We start from the raw sequence: 26,205 nt of genomic DNA, 5'->3' as shown, positions 1-26,205 counted from the left end.
ATCAGATTCTGCATTTTAATAACATCCACCAAGTGATTCATATACACCATATCAATTGAATTGCAGTGTCCACAGGAACTTCTCAGATGCAAAGGAAGTAAATTTACTATTGTTTTGATTGTTGGTAACGGGCATTTAGAAATACTAGGCTCTTTCCTTTACACAGGTTACCTTGTTCATCCTTATTAAGCCTAATGTTAGGTACTTTAATTTCAATTTTACAGATTTAAAAGCCGAGGTTCAAGTCAGTAAAGTACCTTGCTGAAAGTCACAAAGCCTGTGTATAGTCTTTGATAGCCTGTGGGTTAAGCAGACACCACCTGCCTGCTGGTACAAACAGAGACTTCAAAGTAGAGGCAGCCTCCAACTTATGGAAAGAGCAGGTCCCCAAAATTGTGTACTTCTAAGTCAGATGCTTGGTCCTAGTGATGGCTCGTAACTACTCATAGAGACTATCTCATGGCTTCTATCAGAAAAAGCATTCTGAGTCTGAGTTACATCACCAGAAGGTAGCAGCTTCCTGCAGGGTCAATATATTTGGGCTCCGGGAACAATAATTATTAGTACTTCATTCATATCTGATTAAGAAAGAGCACCACCAAAGCAAGTCGCTTCCCAGATGTTATGGCACCTTCCAGACATTATAGCATAGGAAACACTCATTCATTCCCTCACTAAAAGAAATACTGAGTGCCTCCTCTGGAAAAGTAGCTGTGCCAGGTGCTATGGGTGATAAGAGATGAAAATGATCTATGTCTAAAGGAATTTGTACTCCAGCATGGGAAAACACATAAACACACAAATACACATATGCATGCCTACATAAAATCCAAGTGGTAAATGACGAGAGAGAAATGCTATAGAAGTCTGGAGAAGGGAGAGATTTAAGACCTGGGGATCAGGGAGACTTCCCACTTCCCACAGAGATGCCATCTAAAGTTGAATCTAGAAGGATAAGCAGAACATGGATTAGGCAAAACCAGTACTCCTGGCAAAGGAAGAATGTGAACAAAGACATGGAGTTGTGCAAGAGAAGCCCATGTCATATATGGAAATTCAAGTTATCCATTTGCCTGAAGTAAACGTGGATATGTAAGATGAAAGTTAGGTCTGTCCCTAAGCAGACCTAGCTACTGGGTTGAGAGAGCAGAACTTTATCTTAGACATATATAGAGAGCTGCTCCATATTACTCATCATATTACATAATAAATCATTGAACCCAAAATCTTTTCTGAAACAAGCTAGGGTAAAAACAAACATTTCTAAATTGGTACTATAATTATTTCCAAGTATGTTTCCTCCATTAGACTGAATTCAGATGACTTTGCATGCTAGTAGATGTTCAAAAGATGCCGAATGTATGAACAAAAGAAAGAATAAATGAGTACGCTAATGAGCAGCTGAGGGGTTATGAGCAGGGAGAGACGGCTTGATATTGCATCAGGCCTGGAAAGGAAGGGGGTTATCAGAGGGACGGTGAGGGAGAGATTGGAGACAACAAATCTAATAGTATGAAGGCTACTGTGACTAAACAGGTGGGAAGCTACCAAGTACGTTAAGGACACTGGGAACAAGGAAAAGGGTCAGAAAGAAAGACAGGATTAAAGGACACACAGTGATTGGCAATGGGGGTAAAGAAAAGAGAGACATCAAGGTCTCACTGTAGTCTGGAACTTGGGTGACTGGGAGGGTGCTGGAAAAATGGGGAGTCTAATGAAACAGCAAGATACTTTAGAGATACCATTTCATTAAATCCTCACAACTCTGGGGATAGTAATACCATCATCTCTCTGGTAATGACTTCTCTTATTCTCACCCAGAATCATTCTGCTTGAGTCTTGAAAACTTCCTTTCTGTTTCTGGAATGTGCCAGGTCTGCTCCCACTTCAGGACTCTTCCCCAGTTACCTACATGGTAAAGTCCCTCATCAAATCTATGTCTTTGTCACCACCTCAATGAGGCCTATTAGAATTGCAACCCATACTTCCCTAAGTCACTCTCCAGAATTACCAGCATCTCTTAACTTGCTCTCTTTTTTATTCTTTTTATTGTTCTTATTACCTTCAAATATCCTGTATTATTTTTTATTTATTATACCTAGGTTTCAATGTCTATTTTCCCTCACTAAAATGTAAATTCCATAAGGATGAGGATTTCCCAAATGCCTTGAACAGTGGCTGGTATGTAATGGATAGTTGGTAAATAACCATTCAAAGAATTATCTCCAATTTTTTAGATGAGGAAACTGAGGTACAGAAAGGGAATGGACTTTCCTTAAATAACACAGCTGTCAATCCTTGGTAGAAGCCTGAATTCAAATACAGATCTGTCCATCTCAAACTTCCACTCTACTGGGCTGTCTCACTTTAGACAGGCCAAGTTTGAGGGACCAGTTTAGCTTATCTGGGAGACAATGATATAAGATTAGAGGCAAACATAACCTTCTTCACAAGGCCGTAAACTTGGCCTGGCTGGAGGTTACTCCCTATGTATAGGTCCTGAAATGCCCACAACCTGAGAAACAAATGCTCTAACCAGAGATTCACCAAGAGAATGAATGGTTTCATTTTGAAATGCAAGTTTGAAGAATCAGGCCAGCTTCTCCAGTGAAGCAGCTCCTAATGTTTCCAGCTGCCTAGACTGTCAAATTACAAACTCATCTTCAGGGGAATGTATTTAACAAAGGGACATGTTCTATTTCCCTTTTTACCACCCATCCAGTGAATTTATACTCAGTTTAATTGTTATTCCAATATCCTCACTAATCTATACATCACAAGGCTCACACAGTGCAATACATTAATACACTGGAGCTGCTCAAAATAAATGCGTTTGGCAAAGTGTAATTATTTCCAGCAAAAGAGTTGGTTCTGCATTTTGACAGTCATCTGATACATTATTGTACTCAATGCTAAACTGTGAATTTGCAAAATTAAAAGAAAGCATTTTTTTAAATTTCAAAAGTACTCATTATTAAATTATAAAGCAGATAATTTATGATGAGTCAGTACAAAAAAACAGAAGGATAACATGAAGGACTGCAGGAAGCTTGAATTCTTTGCATAACCTCCAATATCCACAATCCAAGGCTATTATGAAGATTAAATGAGACAGCACATGGAAAATACCTAGCCCAATACCCAGGACATAATAATAAATGTTGATTTTCTTCTTTATTCGTGTTCTTTTCCAAGCAGCAGAATTTTTAAGCACCTTGGTTTGTGAACAACAAATAACACACTTAACAGATGTGTTTATGTATTCCATGATTCCACCATCCCCTCTCAATCCCTGAGAGGGCAAACACACAGATAACTCACACAGGGGAATGAATGCCAAGAAAGAGGTAGACACAAAGGACTACGAGGAAGAAAAAAACCTTTATTGCAAGGAGAGCAAGACCTGGAACTACACTAGAGAAGGAAAGCAGAAGTCAGCTTGGGGGAAAGGTAGAGAAAGACAGAGACCGAAAGAGAGACCAACATATGCAAAGACCTGGAAGCTAGAAAGAGCATACAACTTGCAGAAATTGCACTTGGAATCAGACTGAAGCATAAGATATAGATGGTACTGGTACCAGCAGTGGCCCCTCTTTTTTGTGTTCAAGAGACTAAATGCACTGGCTTCTCAGCACAACAGGAAATGACTGAGTGTGTCCCTACGGCCCACTTGCCCTAGTCCAAATTCTCAGTAAGGTGATCTCCAGCCTTAGCCACCAAGCCTCGTGGACTTGTTCTCAAAGATGAGATAGGTGAGCTCTCTCAAGAGGACTCAATGAAATCCAAGCTACCCAGTGGCAGCATCTAACCATGCTGAATCAGCTGCACTTCAGGAAGAAGAGTGTCCTTTGGAGGCAGGGAGTATCACTTACACACAGAACCACTCCTGTCCATGAAGGACAAGCTGGAAAACGTTTAACACTAGACTTCAATTATTAAAGGAGCCCAAATGAACAGTGGAAGTAAAATAGATCACACACTCGGAGAGGGCTCTGACAAGTTGGCCTAAACCATCTTGGTTTATTCATCAAGGCACCAATGGGCAGGGAAAGATGGAGGGATCTTTTAGAGATTTCAGAGTCAGATTACCTGGGTCTTTTGGGAACCCTTGGAAGAGACAGCTATGCTCAGAGCAGGGAAAAGAAAGTAAAAAGAACTTAACTCTTTGTGGAAAATATTGCTTTTTTATAAGGATAACACAGACCAGACTGGCAAAGATCTTAACAATCATTTGCTCCCTGGTTGGCATTTTCACACTGGTCAGCTTTTGGATTCCTGTGTGGTACTCAGAAGTTCACTCAGTTGTCTCCCCTGGAAGTCTCAGTCCCTTAGGAACAAGCTGCTGAGATGAAGCTCTGGAATCATACCTGGCATCAAACATTGCTCTCCTGTTTACAAGCTATATGACTTTCAGTCTCAGTTTCCCCATCAATAAATGTAAAGTCCTGGGGTGGTAAAAATTAAATGACATACCATGAACCTGGCATGATGCACTCAAGGGAAGCTCATTTCATTTTGCTCCGTTTATTCCTTATTTTGTGTCCCTGAAAATCTCCTAATTGGATACTGAGTTCATCTTTTTTGATTATAAATCAAAACTATTATCTTTAGCAGTATCTGCTGGGCTCCACACTCACTTCTACCTGGGAGCTTTCCTAACGAGGAAAGAAGTCAGGTAATGGTCCCAAAACCAGCTCTTTCACATCTCTCCTTACTCAGACCTCTAACAGTTCCCACCCTACCTGGTTATACATCCACTTGCACCCCTTTCTGGCTGACCCCCCTATGAGGGGCTACCAGATCCTGAGGCCCGGGAGAGCAAGGGTCACACCTCAGTGCTTTTGGCACTGCAAGCAGTAAAGGATCCAGCACACAGCAGAGGTGGCCAGAGCTGGTGGGGTGAGACGGACACAGTGCCAGAGAGCCTGATCCTGGGATATGTTCTTAGAAGTTCTGTCTTGAGGCCAAGAAAAAATTTCCTAGGATGGAAACACTCCAGGAAGCCTAGGCAATGACAAATGAGCTGAACACAGGCAATCTCCAGAGACTCCTGGTACTCCAGAACCCTGTACACTCTCATGCACACTACTCACATGCTGAGAGTCCCTTATGCAAATGGGGCGTGTACAGATTTCAGACCCACAGGGGAGGAAGGTGCAATGGATGAACCTATAAGTGTTTAGAGAGTAAAGCAAAAGATGACTGAGATTTTGAGGCCTAGTCACAGGGAAAAACAATTAACACAGTGCTGAATACTGGGAATGCCAAGATGGGTATGTGCATGCTCCAAAACAACCCCCGGGATAAGTCAGCCCCACATCTGCTCCCATACCCCAAGAATGCCCTCATCACTGCACCTGGCATCCTAGACTGACATTCTGACTTCTCTCACCTACTAGACCACAAGTTCCATAAGGGAACTTTATATGAGACTTTATAGTATCTATCATAGTGCCTGGAAAAAAATACCAGGTCTAGCAAACACTATTTTTGCCAAGTCACTTAAATTCTCTAAGCCTCAATTCCCTACTCTGTAGAGGACAGATAGCAATAATCTCTACATCCAAGGAGGAGGAAATGAGTGAACGTACAAAAAGCTCATTGAGTCCAAGGCCTGAATAACAGTCAGTACTCAACAATGATTAGCTAGAGAATGAATTTGCCTAATAAATTTGGGATAAGAAAAATGGATAAACATTCAAATAAATGATTACAGAATTGTGTAATAAATGATATAGTAGGAATACATCTGAATTACACAAGAGCAGAAAGGGAAAAAAAGCACCAAATTTTTCCTTGAAACATAAAGAAAAGTTCACAAAGGAGATAACATCTGAACTCAGATCTGAAGAACTAAAACCAGGCCAAAGGAAAGGCATATGCAAGAACACAGAGGCTGGCAGGGTGCCTGTGTGTTCAGGAGCTGCAGGTGTGGCTAGAGGACTGTGCAAATGAGTGGCAGGTGGGGGTATCAGGAAGAGCCCAAAAGCCCTGCACACTCTGCCATGAAGAATAATTTCTTGAGGGAGACAATGAGAGCCACTGCAGGGTTGTTGGTTTGTTTTATATATATTTTTAGTTGCTGATGGAACTTTATTCTATTTATTTGTATGTGATGCTGAGAAATAAACCCAGTGCTTCACGCATGCTAGGCAAGCACTCTACCACTGAGCCACAACCCCAGCCCCACTGTAAGGTTTTGAGCAAGGAAATTAATGGCACAGGCACTCTAGTAGCTATGTGCAGGGTAGCAAATGGAGGGAAAAACTGGGGATAAAAATAGGGCAGTGAGGGAGACCATTTTTGGTTGAGGAGAGAGGAAAGAGGATAAGGGTGGAGAAAGAGGGAAACAAGGCCAACAGCTCAAGGAGCTAAGCAGAAACTGAGTCTCAAAACTTGCAACTGGCCCTTGGCACTGCCCAAAGCACAGGTCTCTGAATATATAAATCATTTACTACTTTACAATTTGTGTAACAACAGAGGAACATAAGATGGAGAATTCCAGCTGCAACTTTGACCAGAGTGAACAGGCCCAGAGGTCACAGTCACCACCAATGACTGGACAAAACCAGCTATAACAGGCCTGGGATCAAGGCCAATACTTTTCCACTTACATGCAAACTCAGAGCCCAAGTTTCAGCAAAAAAAACCTCTCAGGTGTACTTTTTATTTCAAAGCCATTTACTGGAACCCATGGCAGAAATGCCTTGTATTTAATTTATTCTTAAAGAAAAACAATAGCCTCTTTGCCCTACGTGACTGTGCACCAAGAAAGATATAGTAATTCACCAGCTCTCTAAAGTCCCATGAGTCTGTCAGTCGTCTGTCTGTCATAGACACACTTATGGCCAAAGAAATACACTACTGTTCAGTGAGAGGAGTTTCATTTAATGGCCTTCTGTAGGGCAAAGGGAAGGAAAGAAGGGATGCAGGAAAGGAGAGAGTGGGTGGGTTAGGCCATAGGTGACCATTCCTGCTAAACACAAAATGGTTGCCTTTGCGGCTTCCTTCCTTGGCTTCAATCTAATTAGAAAAAAAGAGCTAATGGTGCTTGGTTCAGCTATTCTAGACCCCAGTGTTTTTCCCTTATTAAAAATAAAGAGACTCAGGGGCTCAATTTGGTAGAAATGCATACAAAGAGGCACATTTCCTTTTCAAAAAAAAAAAAAAAAGTTTTGTATTAAAAAACAGTATCTGTTTAATAAGTACCAAAATTCAGATGTACAAACAGCAAGATCTCTGGAAACACCTGTCCACATTTTCAGAAGAGTCTTCAGAGACAGAACATTAAAAGGAGATCCAAAAAACCTAAGTTCTGGTGTCATCTCCACCATTCACCAGCCATGTGGTCTTGGGCAGAATAGGCAAATTTTGAGCCTCAGCTGCCTTCACTATCAAATGGGTATAATGTTCTTCCTATCTTACAAAGTCTGGGGGAGAAAACATATTTTGAAATTTTGTGAACTATAAAGCACTTTTATGACACCTACTCAGTCAACAAATACTGCTGGCCTACTAAGTGTCAGGCATTGTTCCCCTTTGGCTGTTAATATCATTGACAACATTGCACCTATTCCAGCTCAGCCATTAGATGCCCACTGCAATGCAGGCTGCCCTGCAGTCTCAAGCTAAGCTCCTACTCACTAGTTTTTTCTTTTCTTTTCTTCTCTTCTCAACAGGGGTGTTAAATCACTTGCCTCCACAAGGAGATATCTAATGAAATCTCAGCACTAAAAAGCCCTGGGCATATTGGTAAAAATGATGATAGGGACAGGGTCTCTTGCCACCTCTGCTGTCTGAAAGGGACTGATACTGTGAAGTTTCCAGAATCTTATTCTTCCTAACCACAGAACAAAAGGTTCTAATAAGCAGGGTCAAAGATAGGACAGGTAAGCAGGTGAACAGCTGGTAAACCTTTATGGCCTTGTCCTTCCACTTTTAGAGTACCTAACTATACTCCCTAGCAGGTGACCTTGATTTGCAGGCTCAGCCCAGCCCAGCTCTGTCCTTGGTCAGGAAAGTTCTAAAATATCTGAAGCTGGCAGCTCAGATGCTCAGTGTGCCGCATATCCTGCCCTGACCTTGTTCCTTATTTTTCATCACTGGGCATCTGTCTTGTTCCAAAAACCATGCCCTGCCTCAGCCAGAGGTTTATCAAGTATGACCTTGAACATATTTCCTCTATCTCCTCACCTAACAAATCATTCCAAGACCAGAGTCCTGCTTTGCCATTACTCCAAAAGAGTATCTTGACACAAAATCTACCTGCAAACCTCCTGAGACCAGGGTTATAGGAATTCATTTCCACATCCTCCTTTGAACAGCTCAGCATCTGACAAGCAAATATTTCCAGAATGCAGTTTTCCCACTTGCCTGGGTCACCATGGACTGTCCACTGCCATGCCCCATCCCCACCTCACAGCATCTGCAAGACAGACACACTGCTGCTGCATGTTGCCATGTTCCCACAACTCCAGGCACCTGACTGGGTCTATGGGCCAAATCTACTACCCCATTTCCAGTGTGTCCTTGTTGCCACTTAGCACATCATAAGCACCAAAGTACTATACACATTCTGAAGTCTGATACCTGGCTCATTGGCCCAGACCCACCCTTCACTCCTGCAATCTGTTAGTTCAACCTAAATACTGAGTTGGCCATCTGGTACCTTTTGACACCACCCACTCTGCATGGTCCAGAGTAGAAGACACTCAAATCCTGTTCAACAAGCACTACTGCACATTACACTTGGTGTCAGAAAGGATCCACGTAAGATACTGAGGTTAACACAGCAAATATCTCACATAACCAAGAAGAAGGGCTCCAGGGATATCTAGATATAGCATATCAGATTTGGATTCTATGAGCTGCTCTAAACCTGATAATACAAGTAGGAAAGTTTATTTCTACTTCTCTGCTCTTGCAGATCATCAGAACACAAAAGAAAAATGATGACCTATGATTTGGTACTGGTTTCTCCTAATAATTCGCTATGTGACCTTAGACAAGTCAATCTTCTTCTCTGCATCTTATATCCTTCTTTGTAATAGCACAACCTTACATTTGGTGGTCCATTTATAAAATCTCTTCTATGCCTGACATGTAGCAATTTCCCCTCTACTCAAAGGGTGTTTCTTAGATCACAGCATCAGCATCCCCTAGGAGCTTTCTATAAATGCAATGCAGACTCAGACCTACAGAATCAAAATCTACACTTTAAGATCTAATGTAATTCTGCATGCTGAAGTTTGAGTAACACTATTTTACAGCTTCTCCGAAAGATCCGGGCCAACCTGGAACATGACATCTTCTGCAAGAAGCTGGAAGAAGAATGAATTTGTCCCACAACTCTACTGAATCTGATTAAAGCAGCTGGCCAGGGGTAAGGTCTGGGGAGAAATGCTGCAAGATCTTTCCAAACTCAGCTGCAATCGGTAGAGTGTCTCTCAAGGACTGAGAGTCTCTCAATTTGAAATCTTTAGATAAAATGACTTTAAAAATACTAATTATGCAAGGAAGTCTAACCATGAACCAAGCATTAGTGAATCCAGAGCTCCTTCTGTCCTGGCATACTGCCAACAGGCACTGAACAGAGCTCTAAAATCAGCAAAGAGGTCACCTCTGAAACCACAACATTTCTCCCCATAGCACTGGTCTCCTGACTGGCCCTCCTGAACCAGAATTTCATTCTCAGTTAGAATTCCACAAACAAGACTGCACTTAAAGGAATACTGCCTGGACCTGTTCCTGGACCACCAGGAAGAGGTGGAGAAGGCCAAAAGCTCTGGGGTGATAGACCCACAAAGAGCCAGTCCCGTGGAGCAGAAAGGGATGTAGGGAAGAAGTGGCACAAACAAAACTAATGAAGGAGACCCTACTTCCAAATCCAAGAGAAGATCAGTTTCTGGCTTACTAATCATCCAGCTAAGAAAGTCTCACTCAGCCAATGAGATATTGAGACAAGCCAAGAAAGCATCCTAAGCAGTGGGTTGTAGTCCTGGCTCTAGCTAATGTGGTATGCAACCTGGGTGGGTGCCCTCCCTCATCCCCTCATCTAGACAGCAGGGGAAGATATCACTTTCTTCTATTACTACTAATCCTGAAATGAAATTCTATTTCATGGTGTAGAATTATTCATCTTTATTCACATGGCCACATCACCCACTGTTGGGTTAAACATCAATCAGTAACTAGAAAAGTTTACAGTGAGATAAGAAGATCTCTAAAAGAATATGGTAATGAGGCAAATGGAGAAGCAGAGATAGCCACTCCCCTTATCTTCAGTCCCTGGGAGAGGATCTTCAGAGAGTGACCTTCATTGCAAAGTAAAGGAATGTACTCAGAGAACATCTAAAGAAAGTTACTAACACATAGGTTCTGCTTACCTATTTCAGGTGCTGCAATGTTTTGTGCTACTCTTCCCAGAATTTTCAAGTCAAAAATTTATTCTTTAGAAATAGGATACTGTTTATATTTTTGTTATTAAACACAATGTGAAAGTACCTAGTACATAGTCATTGTTTAACATTTGTTGAAGCTCAATCTATAGAATTCTATTTCTCTATGTCATGAAATAGGAATTTTGCAAATAGTGGGTACCACCCACTTTGGGGACTATAAAATCACTTAAGTAAGGCAAGCTGACTTTGGTGGAATAGCCTCTATTTTTCGCCCACTTATATAACTCTGCATTGTCAAAGCGCACCAATAACTGGTGCTGTCATCTCTCATGCCCCCAAGAAAAAACTCCTTTGGGGCTCTTTCTACATTTATTTTCAATTGTCAGATCCCTAGAGGAAAAAATCAAATCACTGACGCTATTTCAAACTTCATGCTCAAGGCAGCCTCTAAGAGGATAATAGGGCAGCTCTGCTTTTGCTCTCTTTGAGGCAGGAAGACACCCCATGGCTGTGAAGGCAGGCAGGACATGTGTGTGGAGTTCAAAATATAGCAAGGAAACCCAAAACAACAGAAAGACAAGAGAAGCCGGAGGATAAAGCTGTTTGGAATTATGAATCATTCCAAGATAACTTATGTTATTATGTAAGAAGTGAAATGAGCTTTCAGGCATTGCCATTGATTCATTGTTTCAGCCATTCATGCATTCATTCAGCAAACATTCACTGGGAACCCATTAAATGTCAGGCACTGTGCTAGGCAGGCGGGCAGCATAAGATAGATTTCAAGAAGCAGAACATCAGCCTGCAAATTCTCACTGTGTCCCTGCTATACTGGCCTTCCTTTGGGTCTCTTTGTGCAAGGTTCTTTCATACTGACTCTATTTAAATGTTTCTTCCACCAGTTCTTGCCTAACTTGCACCCCCACTTGACCCAGGACTAAATTAGGCTTACCTAATATGTATCCCCTCTGAAGTCCACCTCCTTTCCTCTCCCTCCCTTTCTCTTCCCCCCAGCCCACCCATTAGAGACTGAAACAGTGGTAGTGCCCTACCAGTGCCCATTTATTTTTAATTTTGAATCAAGGTCTCACTAAATTACCCAGGCTGGGCTCAAACTTGTGACCCTCCAGCCTCAGTCTCCCAAGTAACAGGATAATAGGTGTGCATCACAAGGTCTGGCCCATCACTTCTCCTTTTTAACACAGCACGCTCATCATTATTTTGTCTTCTCTAATAGATAGTAAGATCCATTTGGATAGGAACTGCCTCTCCAACGACTAGCATAATTAGAATATTTTAGGGTTCAATAAATATTCTGAAAAAGAATAAACTGGGGTATATGGGGCAAAGTATAGGCCCTGAGTAGTATAGTGAAGTAAGTGTGGGTTTTAGAGTTCAACAAATTCAAATATGAACCTTACCTAGCTTCACCATTCATTAGCTATATCATCTTAAGCAAGTCCCATGATCTCCCTGAACTTCAGTTTTCTCATCTGTAAAACAGATAATACTTCCTAGAGATGCAATAAAGATTAAATAGTATGATGAAGGTAAGGTGATGGGTACAGAGTATAAGCTCAACAAATGTTACCCACAAGTCCCTACCACATCTCCCAGCTCTTCCTTCCATAGTTAAGAAAGAGTTGATAACAGTAAGATAGGCCCAATCCTTCAGGAACATATCAAGACAGAATTCAGACATAAGTTAACAACACAGGAACTTGGACAGGATATGACAGGAACAACAGCCTAGATGAGATCTTATTAACCAGACAGGCTGTGACCTTGAGCTCTCTCAATCTGCCTGACCAAGGTACAGGGCCAAGACTGGATCTGCAGATGGAATCAAACAGCTCTAATCATGGGTGATGATGGCAGACTATGCCCACTCTTTATGCCAGAAAATAGCCTTTGAAGAATATAGACAAAAGCTTACAAAAATATCATCCCCAACTTTGCACGTCCAAAGGTCACTCAGAGGAATTTAAAGGTCTACAAATAGGCTAAGACCAATGAGGGGAAAGGTAGCACAGTGCTATGGGAGCAGCACTAAACCCAGAACCACAGAGCAGAGCTCAAATCCAAACATCCACCTACTAGACACGTGATTTGGGGCAGGTCCTTTCCTTATCTAGGTCTCATTTCATCACTTGTACACCGAGGATCCATTCAGGATGATGTCTAGAGGCCCTTGAAGTGCTACAGATTTGAGATTTTAGATGCTGTCATCATGGCAAAGAAAGAACTCCTCAATCACACACAACACTGAACTGATGTTCTGCTGTGCTGCTCTCAATCACACAAAAGGTAAATGGTCATAAGGAAGAGTTAATACAGTATTTCCTGAGACTGCTTAGCTCGTGATTCAGCACTGCACCTGTTCCTTCTGCATTTGCAGTTTACTACATAATATCATCACCGGGACTCCCTGAAACAGCTACTATTTGTCACTTGCTTAGTATTTCAGGTATCTGTCTTGTTTCCTTTCTTTTTAAAAAAAAGATTAGCTAGAATATTATAAAGACTAATCAATAAAATTGCTATATAAAATTTGCCCAGAAAACCTTTCTTTGTATCCACTGTTGTAAGAGCAATGCCTTTAATGACTAATCAGCACTAAAAATCAGATTATTACCAGAAGGGACATGGGGGGCAAAAATATTCTATTACTTCACAAACAAGTAAGGTCACACAGGGTAATGTAACTCATTCATAACCCAGAGCCTTTTTCTTATGGAAACCCTATAAACGATACTTAATAGTCCAGACATACAATACTAACTACCCCTACCTAAATACATACCAGTGTTCACTAGGTATCGTTTAATAGATTCTAGCCATTTCTTAAGGCTGGAAAAACAGAATAACAAAACACAATCACTACCCTTAAACAAAGTCTGACCCTAAAAGTCAAGTAGTCCCAGCTGTAAAATAAAAAGTGGCAGCCTAGAATCCAGTCCATATGCCAGAAAATGCCCTCTGCATAAGCCTAGACCGAAGAATGGACTACAAAACACCGTATGGTGTTTGTATCCATCTAAAGATAGTTTATTTCTATCATCTTTCATTTTTAATGGGGGCTTAAGCAAGACCGAAGAATGGACTACAAAACACCAGGTTTTGTCTGGGTACATTTATCACTGCTATTATCCAGGAAGAGATACCAGACAAATGAACCTATTGACAACTTAATCTGAATGTTTCTTTAGCTGCTATATTAATAAAAGGTAATATAATACATTGTAAGTATGTATTCAATAAAACAAGAGCTTTCAATCTCTTGATTATTATTGGATACCCAAATTCACACTGCCGAAGGCCACATAACTCTAGGGCTGTGGTTCTTAAAGTGTGGTCTAGACCATCAGTACCAACACAACCTGAAAACTTGTTAAAATTCAAATTCAAGTGCTCACTTTGGCAGTACATATACTAAAATTGGAATGATACAGACAAGATTAGCATGGCTCCTGCACAAAGATGACAAATTCGTGAAGTGTTCCATATTTTTTTAAAAAAATCAAATTCAAATTCACCCTGGACCCTAGTCAGAAACTAGGAGTAAGGCCCAGAACTCTGTATTTTAAACAAGGCCTCCAAATGATTCCAATGAATGCTTAAGTGTGAGAATCACTGCCTTAGAATGTCCAAACTGCTGCATGTTTGCAGTAAAATTAGTAGAAAACTAAGTTCTCTATTAAATCTCAGAAAAATAACAATACTGGGTAAAGAGTTGGGTTTAAAACGTATCTTAAATGTTGGTATTTTGGAAAAAACACGTTTACCAGAAACGGAAGGAAGAGAGGAATGCTGGTTCTGATGCAGCAAGGGATGTCTACACTTGTTCAGAAGCCTCTGAGGTGGAAGGCCCCAGGCCTTTCCCTGTGTGGCACTTCACTTCTAAATATAAGTCTTTTCTGTTCCTTCAGCTGAGCCCATCACTTCAGAGGGTGTCCCTACACATTTACTAGCAGTGATCTCAGACAGCAACAATAATTAAGGTCACTTTTTAATTTTATTTCTTTTAGAAGGATGAAAAGCAAAAAGAAAAGGAGCTGTAAATGTTCCTGGGGTCACTAAATTTAAAGATGAAGGAAGAACTGGGCACAGTGGCACACACCCGTAAAACCAGTGTCTTGGGAAGCTGAAGCAGGAGAATTGCAAGTTCAAAGCCTCAGAAACTTAGCAAGGCCTTAAGCAACTTAGCAAGACCCTGTCTCAAAATAATAATTTTTAAAAGAGCTAGGGATGTGGCTCCGTGGTTAAGTGCCCCTGGGGTTCAATCCCTGGTGCATAAATAAATAAATAAGTGAATAAGTGAATAAATAAATAAAAAATGAAAATAAATAAGAAGGGAGAATCAACAGGAAGGTAAACAAATAAATCTGTAGGTAGAGATGAGAAAGAGATTGCTTAAAGTAGGATTTACTGAGCTCTGAATTACAAAAGAAAACTGGAGGATCAGCCTTAGAAGAAAAGTAACAAAGAAATAGTGAGACCTTTTTTGGCCTCTACCACCAGGTGGCAAAATCAACCACACACAGCTAAGTTGCTGCCAGAAGCCACTGTTTATGTGTCTTTTCTTGTTTTGCTATTGCTTTGAGGTAGGAGTGGAGATGCAAAGCAACTTCTAGTTAGGTGCTGTCGACAGAGACAACACAATGAGCAATGGATTGTTTTAAACATATTAATTCAGTCAGTGACCATAATTATGGAATATCATTACATTTTTAAATATATGAACTACCATGTAATACAAGTAACCACAATGACAAAGGCTATCCTGAATTACACATTAATCTTTTACTACAACTAAGTTTTAAAATAAATCATTTGATTTTGAAATATCTATTTTTCTTCAATGAAAGTCAATGTCAAGTTAGGTCTAATTTTATGGTTCAAACGCAATTTTCCTCCAGCACACTACAAAATGTTAAATACCAAGGAAGACAATAATTTAAAAAAAAAAAAAGTCAGCTGTAATGTAACAGGAAATTTCCTGTAGAAATGATTTTGAGGTTCTACAGGTCACAAAGAAGAGATACACATGGTTAATCATAAATCCATCTAAAGATAGTTTATTTCTATCATCTTTCATTTTTAATGGGGGCTTAAGCAACTTTCTGGGATGGACGGTTGTAAATTTAATAATATTTCAATTCACTACTAGTTTCCGTTGATTTTTCTTTCATTTTAATCTGTTTTGATAGATTAATGTTGTCTTCTGACTTCCAAATGGCAGGTTGAGGAAGAAAAATGATATGCATTGAGTTGTACTTCTACTAGAAAGAGTACTAACCTGGGAATCAAGACCTGTGTCCAAGGCTTGGTCATTCACTACTGCTTATCATTCCTAAGAAAGTCACTACATCTCTCTGGGACTCAGGTTCCTCCTACTTAAAATGAAACAACAATATTTGCCATAATTCACTAATTGTTGTGATAAGCAGATAAGAAAACAAGGAATACTTACTACTAGATAGTACCTAAATTCAAAACAACCAAATAAACCCATTACTAAAGAAAAATTCCAGTCAGCCCTCCGTATCTACAGGTTCTGCATACAGGGATTCAACCAACCGTGGATCAAAAATATTTAGGGAAAAAAATGCATCTGTACTGAACATATAAAGACTTTTTTCTTGTCATTATTCCCTAAACAATATAGTACGACAACTATTTACACTGTATTAAGTATTACAGGTAATGTAGAAATTATTTAAAGTATATAGGAACTGGGCTTAGTGGCACACATCTATAATCCCAATGACTCAGGAGGCTGAGGCGAAGATTGCAAACTTAAGACTAGTATCATTAATTAGGGAGTCCCTGTCGCAAAATGAAAACTAAAAGGGGCAGGGAATGTGGCTCAGTGATTAAGTGCCCCTGGGATCAATCTCCATTACCAAAAGTAAAAATAAAGTATACAGGAGAATATGTGTAGATTATATGCAAATACTATACCATTTTATATAAGGGACTTGCATATGTAAATTTTGATATCCATGGAGGATTCTGGAACCAGTCCCCCATGGATACCAAGGGACAACTGTATTTTTAAAAGCTTTTTAAATTAGGCAAAGAAAATATGCTTCTTTAAGGATTAAAAATATCAAAGTGGGCACTCAAGAAAATTAGAAACCAGACCTCAGTGTTGTTGGATCCTTAAATTTTGGATAATTGAAATAAGTTTCTTTCGATAAATTGAGTTTGAATAATTTCAAATGTTGCTACAGTTACCATAGCACCAGACAGGACCAGTCAGTTGGGGCAATCAATAATAACCATCAACAAGTGTCTCTGCATTTTCTAGCATAACAGCCTCAAGAAAGTTTCTACTCAAAGTGGTACCTCTATGCTTTTACTTCTCTGAAAAAGAAAGTGCCAAAATGCTTAATAAATTAACAGGATCAAGTGAGTTTTCAGAATAAACCAAGTAATAAAAAAAATACCAAGATTTGGGGTATTTTAAGTATTAATATCCTTAAACAAAAGGTTTTGTCTGGGTACATTTATCACTGCTATTATCCAGGAAGAGACACCAGACAAATGAACCTATTGACAACTTAATCTGAATGTTTCTTTAGCTGCTATATTAATAAAAGGTAATATAATACATTGTAAATATGTATTCAATAAAACAAGAGCTTTCAATCTCTTGATTATTATTGGATACCCAAATTCAAACAAGCCAAACCATCCCTCAAACAATTCAGAGCATGGAGCTATGCAAATATTAACTTAGCTTGCCTCCCAGCTGGCAACCCAGACAGAGTTCAATCTGGTTACACATTCAGAAGAAAAAGAACTGCCAATGTCATTTAATTCACTGTCCTATTGAACTCCTTTATCTAACAACTGTCCTCCACCTAAGAACCACTGCTTAGATATTAGTTCTAATATTAACTTTAACTTGTATGTGATAGGATTAGTGATGGGGTGATGACTAGGAGAATCTTTATGTGAAACTTCATAAAGATCCCTTCATCCTCTGGCAATTCCAAAACAAAAAGATCTTTACATGCCTATATGACATTTATGCCCATGGGGGGGGGGAACTATAGACAAAAGTGTATTGAGGGACCTTAACCAAATGCATTCCTAATAAAAATACATTATCAAAAAGTTTATCCTAGACAGATGCAGTGGCTCACTCCTGTAATCCCAGTGGTTTAGGAGGCTGATGCAAGAGGATTGCCAAGTTCAAAGCCAGCCTCAGCCACTTGGCAAGGCCCTAAGCAACTTAGCGATATGCTGTCTCAAAGAAAAAAACAAAACAGACTGGGAATGTGACTCAGTGGTTAAGCAACCCTGGGATCAATCCCCGATATCAAAAAAAAAAAGAAAGAAAAAGAAAAAGGAAAAAAATTTATCCCCCCCCCCTTTTTTTTTTGAGAGAGAGAGAGAGAGAGAATTTTTTAATATTTATTTTTTTAGTTTTCAGCAGACACAACATCTTTGTTTGTATGTGGTGCTGAGGATCGAACCCGGGCCGCACGCATGGCAGGCGAGCGCGTTACCACTTGAGCCACATCCCCAGCCCCAATCCCTTTTTTTTAGATTATCTGAAAAAAGAAAACTTCATCTACCATCTGCCACCTAACACACACATCTTCTTTTTCATTAGTCAACATTTCCTTCAAATCCATATCTGAGCACAAACAGAATTTTACTCAAAGACATGATCTATACCTAATATTTATTTATTTTTATGCATTTTTAATAAGTTATTATTGTGGTGCTAGGGATCAAACCCTGGACCTTGCACATGTTATGCATGAGCTCTACTACTGAACTACACCCTGAAACCCCACACTTAATTTAGAAAAAGCTTTCTGAAACTAACTTAAGTCCTATAGATCCCTAATGTTCCTTGGATGTGCCTCAGAAGCTACCACAAAGAAAGGACTTTCCAGCAAGCAGTAGTGGGAGTTTATTCTCCTTCCCTCAACTTTTCTATCCCCACTCCTGATTCAGTCAGAACAGTTACATTTTTATCTGTTTTGAATTTTGAGGTCCTGTGTAAAAAAACTTTATTTGAAAGTTAAACAACAAAAAAAAATGGTTCTATGCTTCTGGGTATTTAAAAACTAAGAATGTACAGAATCATGGAATTTTAGAGCTAGAAAGAAACTTAGAGCCAATATTTTTATTGTATGGATGTTGAGTAAGCTTAGACTTACTCAAGCTTTTATAGTAATTAGGAACTACATTTAGACTTTAGGTCTTCATCCCTAACACAAAGGCCCTATTCCTAATTCAAGAACTATTTATTTATTCATTCATTCATTCATCCATTCATTTAATATATATCAAATTCTACTATGTGCCAGGTACCACTTTGAGCGCTGAGGTTTTTAAAATCTTGCCATTATGGTGCTTACAGTTTAGTAGAAGAAGACAGACAATAAATGAGTAAACAGTATATAAGAAGGTAATGAAATAAAGGATGGTGGTACAGGCATGAGGGTGAGAACATTACAGATTATAATTGGTGAATTTCCACAAAAATCACTGCTGTTAAGTCTTTATGTACCTTGTAGCAATATGTATGTGCTGTAACATTCATTAATTTAGGCCCACTAATTAACAAGAGGAAATAATCAATTGATAAATCTATCTAAAATTTCCATCTATTTTTTTAATGGCATACAAAGCAAATTAGTATACTATTAATACACAGGATATTAAAACTACTTGGCAAAAATATTAACTAGAACCCCCCAAAACACACATGAACATGATATTTGTCATTGTACTTGGCTCTAGGAGAAGCAAAGAAAGTGGCAAAAAAAGAAGTGAGGAGACCTGGCTGCCAGGCTTATTCTGCTAGATAATATCGGAGATGATTGAGTTCTCCGAGCCTCAGTTTCCTGTAAAATAAGGAGGCTAGAGAGTAGATATTTTTGAGGTCTGGTGCTACCGTTCAAATATTGAAGCCCTTTAATGTGTCAAAAGAATTATGTAATATTTTAGTAGCCGTATCCGTATTATTATTTGAATTTAAAGAAATCCAAATAATAACACATTACATTTATAGAGTTCTCAGTTCTCGATGTGTTTCACATGCACTATTTTCATCTGTCAAGTCATATGACAGCCTTTTTCTTTTCTTTCTTTTTTTTTTTTTCCATGTTCTAATAAGGCTGGTCCCTCAGTCAATCCAAGGTCCAAGGTAATATGAAGTTTCCTGTGCTCTATGGGCCATACTCTGAATCCAGTATGGCTCTGGCCAAAGAAACCAGAAAGCACCTTACAGAGAGACTTGCAGAGTTAGGGGTACCATTTAATAGGAATAATGAGATACACAAACACTTGCCACTATACCAGCGGTAAGCACAGGGATTGGGGACTAGAATGCAAATTTTAAAGATTCTTGCCATACTAAATATATGTCAAAAGTCTTTTAAAAATCTGTGTACTTTCAATTAGGAATCATACTTCTAGAAATACTTCCTAAGGAAACAATCAAAAATTTGACCAAAGATTTAGGTATGAAGATGCTGGTCACAGCCCAATTCTTAGTAGCAAAAACTTATACACAACTTAAATTTCCTAAAGCAACCACATGAATTATGGCATATCCAAATACTATATTGTTTTTAAATAAATTATTATTAAATTATTATTTTAAAGAATATTTATATAACATGGACTAAATGTTACCAATATTACTATAGGTGGAAAATCTGGAAATGAGGTAAACACATTTTGTATAATACCTCATAATTTTTTAACAACTACATACAGAAAAAAGATGGAAAAATACATTAGGATATTACAGTGGTTTTTTCTAGGCTATGAAATTACAGATGATTTTGTTGTCCTATAATTTTATAATAAGCATACATTATTTTCATAATCAGAAACTTAAAATTATTATTTTTTAAATTTCCTTTTCTACCTACCTCACAAAGTAGTGATGATAACCAACATAGAAAGAGCTTTCTAATAGTAATTATTGTCCTAAAACATAATCCCTAGAAAGAGGGTTCAAGCCAGTACTGGGTGACCATATGGGCCCTGATTAGGTTAGACTTTAGGAACCTTGGATTCTAGAGCCTCTGTGAATCTCTCTGCCCACAGGATATGTCTGCGTTTTTGACAAGACTGTACTGGATTGGCCCCATCCTTCCCACCTGGGGTCCTGATGCTCATTGACATGCACTATCAGGGGTAAAGCAAATAGTAAGTCGTCAAGAAAGAGAGATTCTCTGGGGACAAACCCTAGTACTCAAAGGCCACTATGCCCTTACCAGCTTCCAACACCCAAAGTGGCAAAGGCCCTTCTGCCCAGAAAACATGTTGCTAGGACCTCTGCTACTGGCTCTGGGGTACTATGCTCATGGTTCAAGTTTTCTTCCCTGAAGACCAAAACTCGTTCTAAGGCTTCACTCTGTAGCTGTAGTCCTACACTTACCAGAGAGAAAAAAGTAAAAATGAAATTATAAAAAACCCTCAGACAGTTTTTGTTTGTTCCACCATTGCTTTGATCCACTGTTTTAAAAGGCAGTGTACCTGGGTAAAGATTAGGCTTGGTTACAATACAGTACAGGCACCTTAACTCATACCTGTAACCCTCCCTACAAGCACCTATCCTGACAAAGGAAAAATGCGACCCAAAGAAGAAAAGTGACCTGTTGAAGGCTAAGCAGAAAGTTGCTCACAAACCAAGGCAAGAACCCAACTGTCCAGACTTCCAATTCAATGTGTTACATTACAGAATCTCGTAACCTTCCAGGGACTCTGGCATCTGATAGTAGGAGGGAGTCCATACTCTTACACCTACTATGGTTATCTTTACCCTGAATTAAGGATATATTAGTCATTAAATTCCCAATGACAAAGACATGAGGAAATAGAAAGTTTACACATGGGAGTAAGGTCTAATTGACAGTGGGCAAACAGAGAAAGACAGAACATTATAGGAATATATAGGCATATGAAGTAACATAGAATTGAAGTTCTATGAAGGAAAAAAATGGCAAACAGCATCTCATGCTAAGTAGATACACAAAGTTGCAATCATCCATAAAGCTCACCAGAGAAGACAGCAGAGATATTCTGCAGGGAACAAAAGAGGCTGAAGTGATAGAAGAAATGGGTATTTAGGGCTGGGGTTGTGGCTCAGCAGTAGAGTGCTTGTCTTGCTTGCATGAGCACTGGGTTCAATCCTCAGCACCACATAAATAAATAAAATAAAGGTATTGTGCCCATCTACAACAACAAAAAAATGTGTATTTAGGAAAGACAATCTATTTCTACCTAATTTCTTGGTCTTCCTTTGCTTGGCTGCAGACGTGCTATCGTTGAACAGTAAACAGTTATATGACAGAGCATAACAAATGTGACAATGCTGAAAGAGTAAATATTACATTCTGGAATACCCCTTTAAGATGGCAACTCTATTACCCATGGAGTAGGACAGGAGTTTGGTGTGCTATATTTTTCCCACCATTCCATATTTTCATATTCTCAGAAAATAAAAACAGAAGATGGGGCAGCATCTGGAGAAAGAGAAAGAAAGATTAGGGTAGAGGAAAGAACAAACGAGCATATTTTAATAGTAAATAAGCTAGATGACAAACCTGGAAGCATATGGTTTTTTTCTTTCTAATAAAAAAGAAAGTTAACTTCATTACTCTGACTTCTATCCACCTACCCACCAGTCTCCACCTCCCTCCCTAGCCTGTTGGTTTCTAATAATGAAGTACCAAGGTAAACCAGGCAAGAGCCTGGAGTGCGAACAGAAGAAAGCACCTCTCCTCAGCCTCACCTTCTGCAGTGGAACACCCTGAACTGCCTGCCATGCGCCTTCTCAGCTGGGAGGGCTGTTATCAACGGTGAATTAATTTGGGCATTTCAATGTAGGAAGCTAAGGTGCCACATCACTGCATGAATACAGTGTGCTGCTGGCTTCCTCTGGATCATCCAGGTGTGCCTAGGCATCAAGGCAGCATGACTCCTCAGGGATGGGGCAGCCTTGTGGGGAGGGAAAGGGTTAACAAGCCAGCAGGGAGCAAAGACACAAGGGATATTCCAAGAGTGCAAACATAAAGAAAAGGCTAGCCTCTGGGCCAAATCCTTAGCTCAGTGGAACCTCATCCATCTGGCAGCAGATGGCCGTTCTATTCTAGACCCAGCCATTCCCTGGAGGAAACCTTTTCAAGTAACAGTGGTGTCGGCCCCATTCTCAATTTTCACCTCAGAGCTCGGACATCACTAGGATATGCAACTAGGAATACCAGAGACTCTTAGCTATTTGGAAGGGAGAAGGAACAGTTACTTACTTTATTTTGAGCTACTTATTTTATTTTGAATTAAAGGTGTTAATTACAAAAGAAAGAACACCAGAAAAAAAAATCATTCTAATAAAACAGGGCATTTAATGCCTGTCTCTTCCTTCCCTCTTCCAACTAATAAAGAGGAACACTGAATGGGCAGAGGTCTAGCAAACCAAATGAGTCCATTCTAGCAGGCTCAATAGGGAAGTTGGAAGAGTACTTTTCAGATCAAAAGGAGTCATCAAAGGAATCCTAGGCCACCATGCACCTTCAGCATTTCTCTCCTCACGGGCAAGATATCAGTATCCCAGGATACTAACAAGGCCACCTGGGATAGTGGAAAGGACAGTTACTCTACAAGTCAAGCTATTTGAGTGGCAGCCTAGTTCTGCCACTGACCTGTTGTGCCGTTTTGGGCCAGGGTGCTTAGCCTCTGAATTCCAAGATCCCCATATATAAAACAGGAGACAGTAATGTGTACCTAATATTCTTGAGGATATAGGAAAAGGAAAGACAGTGGAATGAATCTTACATAAATTTTCCTATGTACATATATGAATGTACATATGTGATGTTTTCACAGTGAATCCCACCATCATGTACATCCACAAGAATGAGATCCTAATAAGATATATTCCATGCTTATATAATTATATCAAAATGGGTTCTACTATAATGTATAACTATAATGAACCAATAAATAAATTTTAAAAATACATATTCTTAGCAGAAAGAAATGAGACAGTGTATGTGCACAATATATCACTTTGTTTATCCATTCATCCATCAGTAGACACTTGTGTTGCTTCCACCTTCTGGCCACTGTAAATAGAGCTGCTATAAACATGGGTATGCAAATATCTCTTCAAGATCCCGCTTTTAATTTTTTTAGATATACACCCAGAAGTGCAACTGATTGATCACATAATATTCTAATTTTAATTTTTTTGAGGAACATCCATGCTGGTTTTCACAGCAGCTGCACCATTTTATATCCCCAATAACAAAGCACAAGAATTCCAATTTCTCCACATCCTAGACAACACTTGTTTCTGGGGTTTTTGATAGTAGCCATTCTAATAGGCATTAGATGGTATTTTATTGTGATTTGCTTTACATTTCCCTAATGATCTGTGATGTTGGGCATTTTTTCATATGCTTGCTGGCCAATTTGTATATCATCTTTGGAGAAATGTTTATTCAAGTCCTTTGGCTTTTTAAAAATTCAGGTTGTTTTTTGTTATTGTTTTTATTGATACACCATAGTTTTAGAGCAAATGTTGAAATCAGATAATATGAACCCTGAAACATTATTCCTTTTCAAGACTTCTTGGATATATGGTACTTTATGTGTCCACACAAATAATAGAATCAGTTTGTGAACTTCTACTCCTCTTGAGACTTTGGTATGGTTTTAAATGTACAAATCAATTTGGAGAGAACTAACAGTATTGAGTCTTCCAATCCATGGACATGATATATTTCTCCATCTATTTTTGTCTTCTTTAACATCTCCCAGCAATGTTTCGTTTTATATGTAAGTCTTGTACACTTTTTGTTAAATTTATATCTAAATAGATTATGTTTTGGGATGTAACTGTAAAAGCAACTGCTTTAATTTTTTTCCAATTCTTTGCTAGTGTTATATAAAAACAACTGATTTTTTAATATTGACTTTGTACCACCTTCTTAGTTCTAATATTTATCTTCTAGATTCTTTAAGATTTTCCATCTCAACAGTCGTCATTTGTGAAAAGAAACTGATATGTACGACTCTTCCTCTCTGATTTTTAAGCCTTGTCTTGATTTTTGTTGTTGTTGCTTTATGGGATTGGCTACAATCTCTATCAAGTATAACACTGAATAAAAATTCTGATAGGGTACATACATATTTGTCTTATTTTTCACCATTAATTATGAAGTTGGCATTTTATAAATGCCCTTTATTAAACTGCAGAAGTACACTTATATTTTAATTTGCTAAAGGTTTTAAATCACAAAAGGGTACTAAATTTTTTCCAATGATTCTTCTGTATCTGTTGAAATATTAATATGGTTTTTCTTCTTTATTTTGTTAATACAGTGAATTACATTGATTGACTTTGAAATGTAAAAAGCAAACTGTCATTCCTGGGATAATATAGTTTGGTCATGATATATTATCATTTTTAAATATTACTGATTTTTTTTTCCTTTAATTTTTATTGTTGGTTGTTCAAAACATTACATAGTTCTTGACATATCATATTTCACACTTTGATTCAAGTGGGTTATGAACTCCCATTTTTACCCCGTATACAGATTGCAGCATCACATCGGTTACACATCCACTGTTTTACATATTGCTATACTAGTGTCTGTTGTATTCTGCTGCCTTTCCTATCCTCTACTATCCCCCCTCCCCTCCCCTCCCATCTTCTCTCTCTACCCCATCTACTGTAATTCATTTCTCCCCCTTGTTTAATATTACTGAATTTGATTTGCTAACATTTTGTTACAGATTTTGTGTCTATGTCCACAAGAGATGCTGGCCTATAATTTTCCTTTTTCGTAATGGATGTCTTTGTTTAGGTTTTGGTCAGAATTATTCTGAGTCCCTAAAATATGGTGGGAAATGTCTCCTCATCCTCTATCTTCTGAAAGAGTTTATTTCTTTCTTTAAACATTTTTTTTAAATTATCAGTGTAACAATCTAGGCCTAGAGAGCTTTTAGTGAGAAAGTTTCTTACAGAAAAGTTCTTTATTTCTTTACTAGATACCAATGATACTCACATTTTCTATTTCATCTTGTGTCCATTTTGGTACATGAAACCCTTTTCAAATGATCCATTCTACCAATGTTGTCAAAATTGTTGGCATAAAATTTCTTTAGTATTCTTTGATGTCTATAGACATCACCTACTTTCATTCTAATATTAGTATCTTGTAATCTCTTTCTCTATTCTTTTTTTAATTTGTTTTAATTAGTTATACATGACAGTAGAATGCATTTTGATACATCATATATAATGGAGTATAATTTCTCATTCTCTGGTTATACAAGATGTAGAATCCCACCAATCATATAGTTATATACGCCCATAGGATACATAGGATAATAATGTCAGATTCATTCTACTATCTTTGTTACCCCCTTATCCCCTCGACTCCCTTCACTCCCTCTACCTAACCTAAAGTAACTCTGTTCTTCCCTAGCCCCCCACCCCATTATGGGAATTAGCATCCACATATCAGAGAAAACATTTGGCCTTTGTTTTTTTGGAGATTGGCTAATTTTGCTTAGCATGATATTCTCCAGCTCCATCCATTTACCAGCAAATGCCATAATTTCATTCTTCTTTAAGACTGAGTAATATTTCATCATAAGTATATGACATTTATATATTTATAGAATTTTTTGACCCATTCATCTGTTGAAGGGCATCACAATTTGACCCAGCTATCCCACTTCTCAGTTTATACCCAAAGGACTTAAAATCATCATATGACAGTGATGTAGCCACATCAATGTTTACAGCAGC

The 26,205-nt window shown here is 38.7% G+C and overlaps 1 protein-coding gene and 1 non-coding gene across 8 annotated transcripts in view; one reads left to right on the top strand and one right to left on the bottom strand.

Moving 5' to 3' along the window:
* Sergef (secretion regulating guanine nucleotide exchange factor) overlaps positions 1 to 26,205 on the bottom strand; it is a 224,670-nt gene that overhangs the window by 126,874 nt on the left and 71,591 nt on the right. Inside the window, exon 10 of one of the 7 annotated variants that reach the window (XM_046438353.2) lies at positions 20,072 to 21,907. The exons of the other annotated variants lie outside the window; for them this stretch is intronic. Coding sequence (XP_046294309.1) covers positions 21,809 to 21,907 — 99 coding nt within the window. The 3' untranslated portion in view covers positions 20,072 to 21,808. Of the gene's footprint in view, positions 1 to 20,071; positions 21,908 to 26,205 lie in introns of those variants that run through there. 7 annotated transcript variants of the gene reach the window in all.
* On the top strand, positions 13,809 to 13,911 carry LOC124088654 (U6 spliceosomal RNA). The gene has a single exon (XR_006850412.1). It is a non-coding gene; the product is annotated as a U6 spliceosomal RNA (small nuclear RNA).

This window comes from Marmota monax, unplaced genomic scaffold, assembly GCF_021218885.2.
Source record: "Marmota monax isolate L192 unplaced genomic scaffold, Marmota_monax_Labrador192_F-V1.1 WCK01_AAM20220418_F8-fsc00061, whole genome shotgun sequence".
Classification (NCBI taxonomy): Eukaryota; Metazoa; Chordata; class Mammalia; order Rodentia; family Sciuridae; genus Marmota; species Marmota monax.
This window is presented reverse-complemented; position numbering and strand designations above follow the sequence as displayed.